The sequence below is a fragment of the Anarrhichthys ocellatus genome, unplaced genomic scaffold (genome assembly GCF_004355925.1).
Source record: "Anarrhichthys ocellatus isolate YVR2014 unplaced genomic scaffold, GSC_Weel_1.0 scaffold78, whole genome shotgun sequence".
Taxonomy (NCBI): domain Eukaryota; kingdom Metazoa; phylum Chordata; class Actinopteri; order Perciformes; family Anarhichadidae; genus Anarrhichthys; species Anarrhichthys ocellatus.
This window is the reverse complement of record NW_022280108.1, coordinates 892,747-907,814: the sequence shown is the minus strand read 5'-3', so window position 1 is coordinate 907,814 and position 15,068 is coordinate 892,747. Positions and strand designations below refer to the sequence as shown.

The 15,068-nt window shown below is 45.7% G+C and overlaps 1 protein-coding gene across 3 annotated transcripts in view; it reads left to right on the top strand.

The window, feature by feature from the left end:
• Positions 1-12,752, top strand: part of fnip1 (folliculin interacting protein 1) — a 28,999-nt gene extending 16,247 nt beyond the window's left edge. For all 3 annotated transcript variants that reach the window (XM_031874071.1, XM_031874073.1, XM_031874070.1), the window contains 10 exons: positions 430-565; positions 2,196-2,397; positions 2,634-2,719; positions 6,415-6,561; positions 7,670-7,839; positions 8,277-9,885; positions 9,961-10,126; positions 10,222-10,422; positions 10,502-10,617; positions 10,892-12,752. In XM_031874071.1, the coding sequence (XP_031729931.1) occupies positions 430-565; positions 2,196-2,397; positions 2,634-2,719; positions 6,415-6,561; positions 7,670-7,839; positions 8,277-9,885; positions 9,961-10,126; positions 10,222-10,422; positions 10,502-10,617; positions 10,892-10,970 (2,912 nt within the window). In that variant the 3' untranslated portion in view covers positions 10,971-12,752. The remainder of the gene's footprint in view (positions 1-429; positions 566-2,195; positions 2,398-2,633; positions 2,720-6,414; positions 6,562-7,669; positions 7,840-8,276; positions 9,886-9,960; positions 10,127-10,221; positions 10,423-10,501; positions 10,618-10,891) is intronic.
• Positions 12,753-15,068: the final 2,316 nt, after the last annotated feature.

Genomic DNA, 15,068 nt, shown 5'->3' with positions numbered 1-15,068 from the left:
TGTGTGTGTGTGTGTGTGTGTGTGTGTGTGTGTGTGTGTGTGTGTGTTGTCATTGAAATGTCAAGCCGGGTGTAAAGCCAGGTTGTCCAACATACTGCAGCATGTGACTGCTAGCAGGCTCACTGATATTAAATCTCTTAAGAAAGCAGTAACGGTAATTGGCTAGAAAGGTTTTGTTTTTTTTGCGCTTTAGATGTTTGTTCTTTGTCTTAGTAAGAACACATATTGTCCTCCAGATTTCTGTGTGTGTGTGTGTGTGTGTGTACAATGAGTAACCCCACACACTCATCGTCTGACTCACTCTTGTCCTTCTTGTCCTCTCTTCTGTCACACACCAATCCCTTCATCTGTTCTCTTTTCCCTTTTAATTTCTCCTCCCACCGTCCTCTCCTCCCCGTCATCCACCTCCCACCTGACCCCCTCCTCCAGCCTCTCTGAGCAGCCTGTTGATCACTCCCTTCCCGTCTCCTGGCTCCTCCCTGACCAGCAGCTGTGCGTCCAGCTACCAGCGCCGATGGCTCCGCAGCCAGACCACCAGCCTGGAAAACGGTGTCTTCCCCCGATGGTGAGACGCATACAAACATGCACTCTAGTGATGGGTATCGGTTCGGTTCTTTATCGATACTCTTATCGGTTCTTTATGATTATTTTGTGAGAAAACAGGAAAAGAATCAACATTGGTTTGTTATTCTTGTCGGTAAACAAATCTTTCTTAAGCAGCAATACAAAAAGTTCCAAAATCTTTAAAATACATTCACAGCTGAGCGATTAGCTGAGCGATTAGCTTTCATTTATTACCCTGTTCAGTGGACGAGGACGGACGGCTGCTCCACAAACAGTCTAAACCTTTATTTCTGCAGATTGATGTTCTGCTTGTTGGTCACATGTTGTGATGAACTGCTGCTGTTTCCTTCTTTACTGGTGAGGCTTTTATTACATTTGAGACAACGAGAGTTCTCAGCATCTACTGGAGGGAAATGAAGCCACACTTATCAATACTCTGGGTTTTCACTGATTTAGATGCACACACATCTATGTGAGGTGCATCCTCGAACACAAACCTATTGTACAGTGATTGTGTGCACACTTGGAGAGAGAGAGAGACGTGTTTAAACTCTGTTCTGCACGACTTCCCAAACACACACTTAGCAGTCCCTCCCAGTTGCCCTTTTTACCTCCATGTTTATGGCCTCTGACGGGCTTCTATAAAGTTTATCCTGCTCGGACTTCCTCAGAATCCAGCAGGCAGCTGGACACACACACACACACACACACAGAGAGTGCGCTGTGACTAGACAGGATGCTATGTTGGCCCGTCACTGTAAATGCAGCTGTCAGCCTCTGAGTGCTCCAATCTTCCCGGTGCTCCAGTGCACCAAAGCGTCTTGTTTACTAGCTGCAGCAGTAAAAGAGCTCAGATTACAAATCATTTGACGTGTTTTCTTTGCTAAACTGATGTGCCCAAGTGTTTGTTTCTGCTGATGGAGTCACTAGAGGCAAAAACATGCTTTTAGTTCACTGGTGATTTTGTGCTATTTTGCTTCCATAACATGTTTACTATCAGACTAGTGGAGAGAAAGCATCCTAAATGCACATTTAGATGTTTATTTTAATTCTTTGTTTATTTGCGTCTGTAGATTTCTCCTAAATTCACCAAAAGTTACCTTTACATAACGCCTCATTTGCATCTTTAAACATAACATTTCATAAAACTTGTAACACATAAAACCATCCTCTTAATGTGAGTGATGAAGTGGTGAAGTTTCATGGTGATATCTATGAGTTCATGTGTTCACCTGTAGAGTCTCTAAATGTCTGTAATGTAACTAAACGTCTCTTTAAAGGACGTTTCCTCTAAATGAGTTTGTTCTCAGACTCTGATGATAAATCTCCACTTCAGCAGCTCTTACATACACCAAACTTCACTCTTTCATTCCTCTCTGTGTGCTGAAGGTTAACACAGAGGGGTTTGTTCACATAGCATTACTGGTCATATCTAAGCTGTAGTAAACTGCTGCAAAAGTACAAGAAAGACACTTAACCAAAGGAAACCCTGAGCAGTATTCTAATTAGTGTTGTGAGGTAGGATACGACTTTACCAAGACTCGCATGTCGAGTAAACATTTGGACACATAAATCAGGATTATGAAGTTGTCTATGAAGTTGAACTCCTTCGTGTACTTTGTCCCGATCAGGTCGGTGGAGGAGAGCTTCAACATGTCCGATGAAAGCGGCGTGCCGAGCCTCGGCGTGGCCCGGAAGAAGAAGATCGCCATCGGGGTCATCTTCACGCTGTCGCCCAATGCCGAGGAGAACAGCCGCTTCCAGGATTTCTTCTTCTCCCACTTCCCTCTCTTTGAAAGCCACATGAACAAACTCAAGAGCGCCATCGAACAGGTGACTTCCATGCCTTTGTTGACACTGAAGATAAGCTTGTCAGTCAGATCCATTTAGCAGTGAGGTATGAACAGCATCGAATGCAAAGCCATAATCCCTCCGCTGTTGTAATGAGCGGAGTCAAAGGTCCTACCTGGGGTTGTGTTTACTGCCGTCCGTCAAAGCTCTGGATGTCTTCTGTAACTTTTAGTTTTTTCAGCCAAAGCTCAATGTGTGTGTGTTGTGTCCCTCTCAAGGCCATGAAGATGAGTCGGCGGTCAGCGGACGCCAGCCAGAGGGCCTTGGCTTACAGCCGGATGGTGGACGGACTCAACGAGTTCAGGTTGGACAACGGCTCGCATTCTCTCAGACAATAACATTACATAATTCATTTTTTTTTCTTCCTCATTGCGCTCACGACTGAACTTGCAAACACTGGCGCTTTTGTTGATTGCACATTACGGCATAGCTGACCTTTTTTAGGGAGTGTTTATGGAGACAATGTCACATCACAGACTTTATACTTGAGGCCTGAGCACCGACCAGCTGTCTGCAATGACCCTATTCAAGCAGAAGGAATTATTATTATTTGTGCAAACTAATGTCCTTTTTGAGGGACTTAATGTGCGTGGACATCCCCTGCTCGGTGGAGCCAGAATGGTTCAATAACGCCTCCTAGAAAGTTGTTTGTTTCGGGTTTGTCAGAATTGCAAGATCACAGATTTCCTTTCTTTAAGTCAGCCGTATATATGAACTGCTTAACATGCATCTTATCCAAAGCCTAGTCCTCTAATGTTCCTTTAAAGTAGGGCACCAAGTGCCCGTACTAATCATGTGTCACTCTAACATTTTGGCAGCTTTAACGACATGAGAAGCATTTTATTACATACCTTTCATTCCAAGCATAGTTTAAGCCAGTGGGCACCATTTAGTGTTTATTTTAAGTTGACTAAGCAGACAGTACACTGTGTTTTGTTTCTCATGTAACGGTCACATTACTGTGATACACAGCTGTCATAAATGTATCCTAAAACACGTCTTCGTTAGTTAGTTAGTTAGTTAACGAGTGAATGAAAAAGCTGCTTTTTGTGGCTGTGGTGTTGTTGGCACCGGCTACGAGATGGTGTCTCTGCATCGCAAGCTAAATGTACGGAGGTGAAGGGATGCTGTTACTGATGCTGGTGTGCTGAGGTGGCGCAACGATCAATAATGAATCCATGAATACTCACCGTGGTTTATGTGAGAGGATAGCGTGATGCTAACGGCCTCGGAGAAAAGGAGGAACTCACAGTTCCCTACCTGTCGTGAGCACACCACAGATGTTGCATTGTGACTGCAGTGCATGCTGGGAGTTCTTGCTTTAGGGCTTTTTTGGGTTGTGTTTAGGGAAGCTTATTTTCTACCGGTTACTTCTCAACTCTGCACCGCAACTACCCCGTATAAAGGCGTATTTTACCAGAAACAGCAGTTCCAACAATGATTTCATCATTTTCTTTGTGTTGACATCAAATATGAAATCTTAAAATCTTCCTGATTTAGGTTCTACGGTCGTGCTTGTGTGTGACTGGCTTGTCAGTACTGCATCCGTGTTTGGGACTCATAAAACACACAAACTTGTTTTAAGTATGTGTGTACGCATGCCTGTCCCCACCACTACTTTCACTTGCCCCCCCCACACACACACACACACACACACACACACACACACACACGCTGGCAGGCAGAGGTCCCCTCATCGCTGCAGTCATATGCCTGCTGGCAGCCGGTCACGGCAACTCAAGCCTCCAGAGTGGCAACCCTATCTACCTCAGACACCGGCCACGAGCACCAGAATAGTAAATAATATGCGAGTGCCAGCAGGATGAAAAAGCCGCTGCCCGGGGACAAACCAAATATCTGTAAAATCTCACCTTCAGACGGCAGCTATATATACGCGGAGCCACCTTTTCCATTAAGAGGTTTTGACTTCATGGAACATGACGGAAGGAAAGTGAAATGTCTTCGCCGGAGGCTGAGGGAGACTCTGGTCTGACGTAGTTGGAGGGTGGACCTGCACGCATGCTGACAGAGATAAGCTGCAGACTTAGCAGAGGCATGTGTGCATCAAAGTCACTCCAGCATATTTGGGGTTATGCGAGGGTTTTGTGATTGGATGAAAATCAGGAGGACTGAGAGAGGCAGAAGCACTTAATACTGCAGTGTTAGGAGTCTTAGTTCCCATTTTAGCCAACGCATCCTCGTGCAGCAGTTCGTATGATATCATACGAAAGGTTTGTTGTTGCTCTTTAAATCCTCTAAAGAACACGCAGCTCGTGGATGAGGTCAGCAGCGGTGACTCCATAGTGAAGAGGTTCCAGTGTGGCTCCTGAGGTTAATTTCACATCCCGGCTCTTTAAAGTTCACCTGAACAGCTGCTGCAGAGAGGTGGAGTCCTCCCACTCATCAGCAGACCCGGTGGGGTCAAGTGTGGCTCTAAAAGGCCGCGGACAAGTCGACCCGTTTATAACACAGGAATGAATAAAGCATCGTCGGGCCATTCGATGCTGCTGGCCCAATGACGTACGAGTGACGTCATGTCCGTTCTGATTCACCCTCCTATAGCAACTCAGTACCAAGTTTGTTAATGATTCAGCAGTGATTTATTAACTCTTTTAAATAACTAATCAATGCAAAATGTCATCTGGAGTCTTGAGTTTCTTATGCACTTGATGAACGATTTATTTCTTGAAGGGAGAGAAAGCGAGACGGTGACAGAAACTCAACATTTAATCAAACTAAAGATGTATTTCTGCGTCACATTTAAGCTGCTTTAAAGTACACTACCACAGTAACTGTCATTGTGTTGATATTAATCAACAGGTTTCAGGGTTACAACACCAAAACTTGCAACATTGACTATATTGCAATGCAGTTCATTAGTTCTTCTTTTCGCGGAATGCACACGGTGTTCCTGTTTTCTTTGGACAAATACGTGGACCTGAAATGGCTTGAATACTGGAGAACTGGTCAAGGTCACATTCACTGCGACACCTGTGTTTACTCTCAGCATGCAGCCGGTCCACATCTCCTCTCTCACCGGGGTCTTTAGAGCTCAGAGGCTGTGAGGGAACCTTGTTTACGCTCTTTGAGCTCGTTTACAGTGAGACTAAATCTAAAGCTTGAACACCGTTTGTATTCCTCATCAGTCGGACCTGCAAAGTCTCGTGACCAGATCAGCTGGAAGTTTATGGCACTTTTAAGTGTTAATATAATACATAATATGTTCGCAATGAATAAGAATAAGCTGATAACACATATTTCCACAGTTGAATATAACAAAATCAAAACGGTAAAACAACAACATAATGATTGTTATAATGATAATAACAACAATAATGAGGAGGAGGAGGATAATAACGTAAAACCATAAGATCAAAATATACAAATAAAAACATAAAACCATTCAAAACAAAGCCAAAAGAGAAGAGCAGCTCTGTATTTACAAACAGGCAGTGTGTGGAGGCCGGCCTGATGTGCAACAGCATCTCTTTCCAGAGTCTGGAGGCTGTGACTCCTCCGTGCCTCAGACCCAGATCTGTACAGTTTGGCATTTGAGAAAAACCGCCAGAATCCAGCAGCTGTGGTCATAAAAACCGCCCGACTCTCCACATTCCTCGGGCTGCAGAGATTCCCCCTCTGCCCCCCGTGTGGACGCTTGGCCTCCAGCCGAGACGTGCTCACCAACACGGCCCTCCTCCATGGAAACTCCAACTGAGCCACATACAGATAGATATACACACAAGCGCACTGTACAGGGCAAGAGGTGTGTGTGTGTGTGTGTGTGTGTGTGTGTGTGTGTGTGTGTGTGTGACGCATGCACACACACACAGAGCCAGGGTCTCCCAGTGCAGACAGCGAAGCTCTGTGAACTGAGATCTCTTTTGTTTACCCTCGAGAGACAATGACGAGTCTGTCCTCCCTCTGTCTGTTTTCTCCTCCTTCCCTCTCATTCGCTCCCCCCCCGCCCTCTTTCCCCTCTTGCCCTACCTGTACCTGCAGGATGACCATCTGCGACCTGTACACCATGCCCCGGGTGGCCGAGCCCGTGTGGTTGACGATGATGTCCGGAGCGTCGGAGAAGAACCAGCTCTGCGGTCACTTCATGAGGGAGCTCTCCCTGCTGATGGAGCAGGCCTCCAAGAACCAGTTGAGTGTCCTCCGCCCGTCATTCTCCGGGTTTCTTTAAATGTTGCAGGAGTTAGCAACGGCAACAGCAAACCCACCTGTTGTGGAAACCAGACTCTCTATCGATCCCCATTAAGAACGCAGACAGGAATCAAGCTCACAAATATCAATTTAATTAAATTTATTTTCATGAATCACAAAGTTTGCCTCAGAGGTTTTTACAATCTGTACACGTACGACATCCTCTGTCTTTGCTTGTACTTCCCGGATGAGTGTGTCAACAGAGAAACACACTATTCATTCTGTTCTCTCCACACAGTCTGTTCTTTCTTTCACACACACACACACTGAATGTTTCACCCTCTTTGCATTTACTCGTGTGCCTCAGAAGAGCTGTGAATGAGAAGGTCCCTGCCAGTCTCTATTTGCTTATTGTTGCCGTTACAAAGCCTCGGCAAACCACTGCTGATTGTACATATTTGAATTGGTAGCGAGGCCTTTATTGAACACAGCTCCCCGCATTCAGGACGGCTGATTTAAAGTAGCAGTCAGTGCACTGAACAGAGGGAATACGTCAGGTTGATCTTGAAGGACGGGAATAATCGCTAACATTTAAAAAAAAAAAAGTGTGCGTTTCTAACCGTGATCAGTGATTCCCTACACGTTCTACAGTAAGTCTCTACAGACCTTTAACTTTCTCATGCTCTCTAAATGTTGACCATGGAGTATCCCGGTCAACCACTCGTCCTACTGCATGACATCGCGTCTTCTCTAAAGGCGTCCCGTCAGCGCCCCCGTGATGACCGACGGTGTTCTAGCACATGATTGAACTTCACTACACGCTGTGCTGAGTCATGAGACGGGAGGGGAAGTGGACGCTTGTGGTCAGGACCGAGAAGTGAATCATGCTGATAGATGTGTGTGTGTGTGTGTCACTCTGTGTATGTGTGTGTGTTGCAAACAAAGGATGTTTATGGTATCCAGTCCAGCAAGAAAACTAAAGTTTTCCATGTAGTTCTTCACCAAACAAGGTCTGAGAAAGTGCACCCAGCCAGGAAGTACCATTATTTTTTTTTTTTGGATTCTAATCCACTCTCTGCTGACCAACCCCATTATCTGATATCTCCAGATTCCTCCCCGCGTTACTGACGGCCATCCTGACCAATCACCTGGCCTGGGTGCCCACCGTCATGCCCAACGGGCAGCCTCCAATCAAGATCTTCCTCGAGAAACACTCCTCCAAGAGCGTCGACATGCTGGCAAAGACGCACCCCTACAACCCGCTGTGGGCACAGCTAGGTGAGGCAAATACAACACACACACACACACACACACACACATACACACACACACAGTGTGAGAGCTGCATGTCATTTGGATACTTCTGTGTTTAGATTTCCACTAAACCAACGTGATAAGTCTCTGGTTTCTGTTTACTGATGCGTTTGTAGGCAGATATAGCGAGTCATGATGTTCTATCAATACACAGACATCAATGTACAGAGTGTGTTGAGTCCAGACGTTCACCTCAAGTGACATGGGAGACGTGTAGACAGTGAGGTCACGGTGACACCTAGTGTTCAGAGATGAGAACTGCAAACCTGCAGCAAATTGTGCAAAATGTTAAAAAGAAGAATTTGTTTTTAAAAACCTTTTATCAATTAAAAATAAATGGTTTTATTTAATGCATCTGAAACATGAATACTGATGTTTCTGTTTTCCTTCACCGTGTGTAGGAGACCTGTACGGGTCCATCGGGTCCCCGGTGCGGCTGTCCAGGACGGTGGTGGTGGGCCGCCGACAGGAGCTGGTCCAGAGACTCCTCTACGTCCTCACCTACTTCATCCGCTGCTCCGAGCTGCTGGAGACCCACATGCTGGACAGCGCCGAGGACGAGGCCATCGTCCTGCCCGGCTCCCTCATCACCACCTCCCTGAGGAAAGGAGAGGTGGAGGAGTCGGACTACGTCCTGGTCACCGTCCACAAGCCCAGCGGGGACTACCTGTCCCACGGCCGGCAGGCGGAGGCGGAGGACGGCAGCTACCCTTCAGACAACAGCCTCCAGAGCAGCACGTACACGGACACGGAGGTGGAGTGTGGCGCCGGGGACACACCCAAGGAGGAAGACGAGGAGGAGGAAGATGAGGAGGAGGAGGAGGACAAGAGTCAAGGGTCTGGGAGCAGTGTGCTACAGACCGGACTCAGCCAGGGTAACAACCCTGTTATCAGGACCGCAGAAGCAGCTGAACCCGGGGAGCCGCGCAGGGAGTCCAGCAGCCCGCTGGCCACCGAGGCCCGGCTGGAGACGGTGCTGCGCGTCGGCTCGGCGTCCCCCAGGGAGCAGGTCTGTGTGCTGGATGCAGAGACCAAGGGGGACCTGAAACTTATCGTCCCGTCCGTACCCACGACCCTCTCATTAAGTCCATCCCCGGCTCCCGTCACCACAGAGGTTACAAACTGTGGGCCGGAGGCTGGGATGGACGGGGTGCTGGCTCCGCGAACCTTAGAGATCCCTCTCGAGAAGAAGCCCCCGGATAAGAACCCGACCGGTGCCGTACCGGTGCCGGTGCCAGCGATGCCCGTAAACGCCGTGACGTGGCCCATGGCTCTGACTCTGACAGAGGAGGAGGAGCCGGCAACAAAAGTCACTTTCCTCATCGGCGACTCTATGTCTCCCGAGTCGGACACGGAGAGCCGCAGACGGAAGGTGGAGGTGATTTACAAGAAACACCTCAAGCAGCAGATTCTTCATCACGGGCAACTTTATCAACGGCAACTGCCGCAGAGAGGAGCGGATTCAGCGACCAGCAACACGGGCGCATCGGAGGACCAAACCAAGCAGACCAAGGTGGCTCCGGCCCTGCAGCGGGTGTCCAGTAAGTGGATGCCGACCTGTGTGGACGATTTTGACGAGTACTTCAGCCAGGAGAACCCCGTGGAAACTAGGACTATAGACGATGTGGCCAAGCGGGGGGAGGCAAGCACCACGGACAGGACACACAAAGCCTTGCTGGACCCCTCGGGAGCAGTGGGGGGTCAGGGTGTGGGTGTCTGTTTAGCTCCAGGCAGTGAAGACGTAGGGTCCGGCAGAAAGGGGGACGCTTTGTCCGACATCCAGAGGAGGTGCAGGTGTGGGTCCACAGATTCCTCTGACAAGGGTCTACTGTCGTCGGTCCTCGTCCCGCCGGACGGCGCCAGCGACAGCAAAGAGGACCAAAAGCACAAGGCTGCGCCCGTCAACGACTGGGAGATACCGCGCAACGAGAGCTCGGACAGCGCGCTGGGGGACAGCGAGAGCGAGGACACGGAGGACTGGCAGGAGGAGGTGCTGGTGGCCTTCCCGGGGTGAGCAGGACGATCTATCTTCATCATTTGAAAACAACCAAAAACACATCTCATCTCATGTTTTTTTATTTATAGGTCGAAGCTGGTGGAGAACTACTCGAAGCCGAGCATCGCCAACTTTGGCCGCTCTCTTTTCGGAGGCTACTGCCCCACCTACGTGCCAGACTTTGTACTGCATGGGTTGCCCACCGACGAGAAGCTGCGGCAGTGCCTCATGGCCGAGTTATCCCACGCTGTTCAGGTAAAGGAATGCCGTGTGCAGCATGGAGACCCGCCCCTCCCCCTTCTTTGCGTCCTCTTTGCACGTGTCTCATTGGACGCTCTGTTCCTCTGCAGCATCCAGTGCTGGATGAGCCCATAGCGGAGGCCGTCTGCATTATAGCAGACACAGACAAGTGGTCGGTGCAGGTCGCCAGCAGTCAGAGACGAGCCACGGATGTCAACAAGCTGGGGAAGGAGGTCCTGGTGTCCAGCCTGGTGTCCAGCCTGCTGCAGTCCACTCAGCAGCTCTACAAACTCAACCTGTCACCCAACTTTGTACGGGACGCCTCTCAGTCAGACACTCATCAGTGTGCAGTCATCAACACTTTCACTAACCGTCTCCTCTCCTCCTCAGTGTATCATGCACCTCGAGGACCGCCTGCAGGAAATCTACTTCAAGAGCAAGATGCTCGCTGAGTATTTGAAAGGCCAGACGAGAGTCCACGTGAAGGAGCTGGGCATGGTGTTAGGGTAAGAAGTTCACCTGTAACCTTAACATTCAGATCATATTACTTACGTACAAATGCAGCCAAAGTCCAGCCACTGGTGTCACACTCCTCCTCTGACCAGCAGGTGGCAGCAATGCTCTGAGATGAATAGCAGTGTGTTCAGAAAGGCTAAGAGGAACAACAGAGCTAGCTAGAGAACATGGGTGTAAACAATGCAGACGGACGTGCTGTTGACATGTTTGTTCCTGTTATTTGAAGCAGATCTCATCTCATCCTAGTCTTTGCTCTCGTTGCAGAATCGAGTCCAGCGACCTCCCCCTGTTGGCGGCCGTGGCCAGCACGCACTCCCCCTACGTGGCCCAGATCCTGCTATGAGCCCCGTCAGACCCGAGGAGTCCCCCGTCAGGCCAGAGGAGGCCCCCGTCAGACCCGAGGAGCACCCATTCTGGACCCCCTAAAACTAAAAAAACACAACAAGCGTGACCCCTGACGTGGTGTCCTGATGGTTCAAGTGGGATCTTTAGCATCCGAGGCCTGAGCCCTCAACGTGGTGTAATGCAGATGTTGCACCACAGGGAGGGGGGGGGGACCTGACCTGACCTCCTCCAGCTGTTTGAATGTTGAACACAGAAACTCTCTTTTTATTTTTGGACACAAAAGCCAAAGACTTTATACATTTAGTTTTTTCCAGTTGAGGAATGAAACTTTAAAGACGTCGACAGGATGACGGTGGATATAGTTTCTCCGCCTGCTCTTTGTTTTTCTCCTCTCTGTACAATCTCAAACCCAACGGACTACACGTGAAACATTACTTTGAGGTAAATATCACCGAGATCATCATCAGTCTCACGGCAATTATGTTATTTCACTTATTTTCATGTTTTTGTTTACAAGCCAAATTTCCCTGAGATATTTCAACGACAAATTTAAATTTTTTTGTTTTTGGATCCACAAACACTTTTTCTTTTCTTTTAAACGTCTAAAAGTGTCTTTGACATTCTCACCACAGGTACAGCTCTACCTCAGACCTCGTGTGTCCGTGGACGACTCACATTTATTCTATTTTAATCGGAGGACGACGTGAGGACTCCACGCTGTGTTCTTTAAATTCCCATCAGATCGTCGTCGCACAGACGTATTTCTTTCGCATCAGAATGTGATTACGGGACAAAGAGTCTCTGTCCACTGTAAAAACGTGCTTCATCCGCGTGTTTTAAAACCAAAAAATGCTGAAATATTTTCACACTTTTATAGCCTCCTTTTTTACGATGTTTACGACTTCGACGACAGAAAGAGAGTAGAGGAACTCGCCGTGGATGGAAATATATCTATATAATATATATCGGTTAACACTATTTTTTAAACGTGTTTCTACGACGGTTATGCTCACGAAAATACAAAACTACAGCAGCACACCTTTTATCCTCTTAGGGTTTTTTTGACCGTGACGTCGGCGGGTGATTTATGTTATGTTTTTATAGTCGGGGTGCGATTTGATGATTCTCTCTCTTTGGATTCTCTCCCGGGCACAAAGTCAAACCACAGACTTTATTCTGATGCTTTATTATTGACACCATTGGAAATGCATCTAAATGTTTGATTTTGGACAAAGTATGGTGAGTTAAAGCTGATGTATAAGATGATGATCATCCATAAAGGTGTCTACAGTTTCACTGCTTTCAGTCCGGTGAATTCATGATGTTGGAGAGTGAATTGCAGATTTAAAAAAAAAAAAAAAAACACTTTCTTTCCCAAATTTCTATGAATCCTCCTGAAAGACTGTAATGTGCCTCAGGCCTAAAACCAGCGTTTCTTTCTTTCTCTAAACTCAGATCGCACCCCGTCGCTGACCCGAGTCTTAAAGCTCACCTCGTCTCTTTGTCTCTGCGTTTTGAAGACGCTCCGCTGTATCGGCCCACGTTGTGTACCAGCCGTCATGTTTAAACAGAGGTGTGACTTCATATCTGTGCTCATGCCTCTTTTGCGTATATGTAAATTATTTAGTCGGTTTGTCAAACGGTTCGTGTAAACTGCACATACTCGTTTATTTCCATGTATTTTGTACAGAATGTTCTTTTTAAGAAATGTCTCCTTGAATTATTTTTTTCTCCCAATTTTATGGGAATGTTGTGCAATAAAGATGGCGATTTTAAGAATCTGTGTCTCTGGGAATTCTTTCACTATTAAAAGAGGGAAAGTTATTCTAAAAAAGTGTGAAACCAGAGATTAAAGAGCTCTAATCCACATGAGAGGAGTGGGAAGTAAAATAATTTATTTATAATCCATTCAGTGTTTTACAAATATAAACCAGTGTAAACTTTACACAATAAAAGCTCTTTAGTTAAGTTTAGTGGTGGTTTGACTTCTTCTGCTTCAACCATCTGGGTCACACATTTTACCACCTTTTCTTTTTTCCTTTCTGGATTTACCACCCTGGAACTGGCTCCACCCCCCCCACCCCTCTTATGCGGCACGGAAGGTAAAATGAAACGAACACACAGTTATGCAATAAAAGGAAGGAGTGTCCTGACACTGAAACCACTGGTGGTTAAATGAAGCGGTTGGTCTAAGTTTAGATAAAATATCTACACAGTGTTTGGAGTTTTAACTGTAATGTCTCGAGTGATCCGTTTCTTTGTAATACTCTGATGCCGCGTGTTGTGGTCTTTGACTCCAGAGGTGTCACAAGTCAGAGGGAGGATCTGTGCTGCGTTAAAGGACTCCTTTCAAAGCTCGGAGATTAGACCACCAGAACTAGTCAACGTGTTTGTTTGTTTTTTAAATGCCATTCAAGCGAGATTACTTTAGAAAGAAAATTAATGGATAAATAGCAACTATTTTGTCTTACAAATTAAAAATTGAACAAAATATACTCTTGCATTCAGTTTAGCTGATACAGATTTAATTGATATGCTAGACCATGGCTAATGCATGTATATTACGTTAACTGTTAGAGCACTTTTTGTACGTTGTTTTATATTTAAATATTTATAATTATTAAGTTATTTTAAATCGAGGCTTAAGACTTTTCTTTTTCCTTTTTATTATATAATATCTAACCTTGCACACTGACTTTTATTCTTGTATTTTATACCTTATTCTATTATAGCTTATTTAAATGTTCTATTCTCTTGGCAATTAAATGACCGCCTTCAATACATTTAATATATTTAAATGTCCGTTTAATGTTTTAAGTAAAGCGCTTTGAATTGCTTTGTAGCTAAAATGTGTTATATTATGTCAAATCATTTTCCTTAGTTGCTTTACTAACTGAACAAAACCGTCTCAGGCACATTGTAATTCTTTTGAAGAAAACCTCCAGTGCAGCAGGAACATTTTGTTTGTAATAAAGAAAAAGCAATCTAGATAATCGGCTTTAACTGCAATCAAACTGTTTCCTTGCCTTATAATAAATGTAAATCTGAATATTTATTATTTTAATTGTGTTCACATCATGATGCTTGGTGCTCAAATATCAGTCAAAGGTGATGGACAACGTTCTCCTCATGTTGAGTTTTTAATGTGATGATGTCGGACATATTTTATGCCCAAAGAATTGTTGTTGCTGCTGTTTACATTCCTTATGATGCAAATAAAAAGTAAAAAAAGCACGACAGGAATGTATTACTGTTTTTGTTTTGATCGTCATGTGTTTGTTGAGTTGCAAAATGAATTTTGTTGCATCCCTGTGTTACATAATGACAATAAATCATCCTTCAATCCTTGTTTGTGGGCCATCCTTTTATTTTCTTTCTTTACAAGTAGTTCTATCTGGCAATATTTAAAATATTTTTACCTGGCAATATCTAAAATATTTAAAACATTTTTACACTGCAATATTTAAAATATTTATATCTGGCAATATTTTTAAAAACACATAATAAATCCAACCTTTATTAGTATTTTGCCTTCCACTATTTTACCTTCCACTGTGCAATACAAAACATATTCTGTCTGTATATATAATATTTTAGTTATTATGGACTTTTTACTTATTTAATATCCTATACTGTTTTAATACTTATTTACCTATTCATAATACTTGTATTGATCTTGTTTTTGTACTATGTCTCTTGTTTGCACTATCCGCTATGCTGCTGTAATCCTGTCAATGTCCCCACTGCGAGACTAATAAAGGATTATTTGATGTTCTCTTATTTCCGACATCACTTGAACGCAGCTCGGTCTCCGTGCAGACAGATGTCGTCGCTCCACAGGAGGAGGGATCTAAAGAGAATCTGAGCTGCTGGATCTGACTGAGGCTGGTGGACGCTTCCGTGACCCAAAGATGAACAGATTTCAACACTACACGTCCCGTAGATTCTACTTCCTGTCACGCTTTTAGTGGAATATTCTGTTTCGGACGCGCAGTAGTTTTACAAAGTTTTTTTCTTTTCCCGGAGAAGAAGAAGGAGCTCCATCCATGTCCCGGAGTTCGGAGCTCGGCTCAATCCACGGTGGGATGTGAGTGCG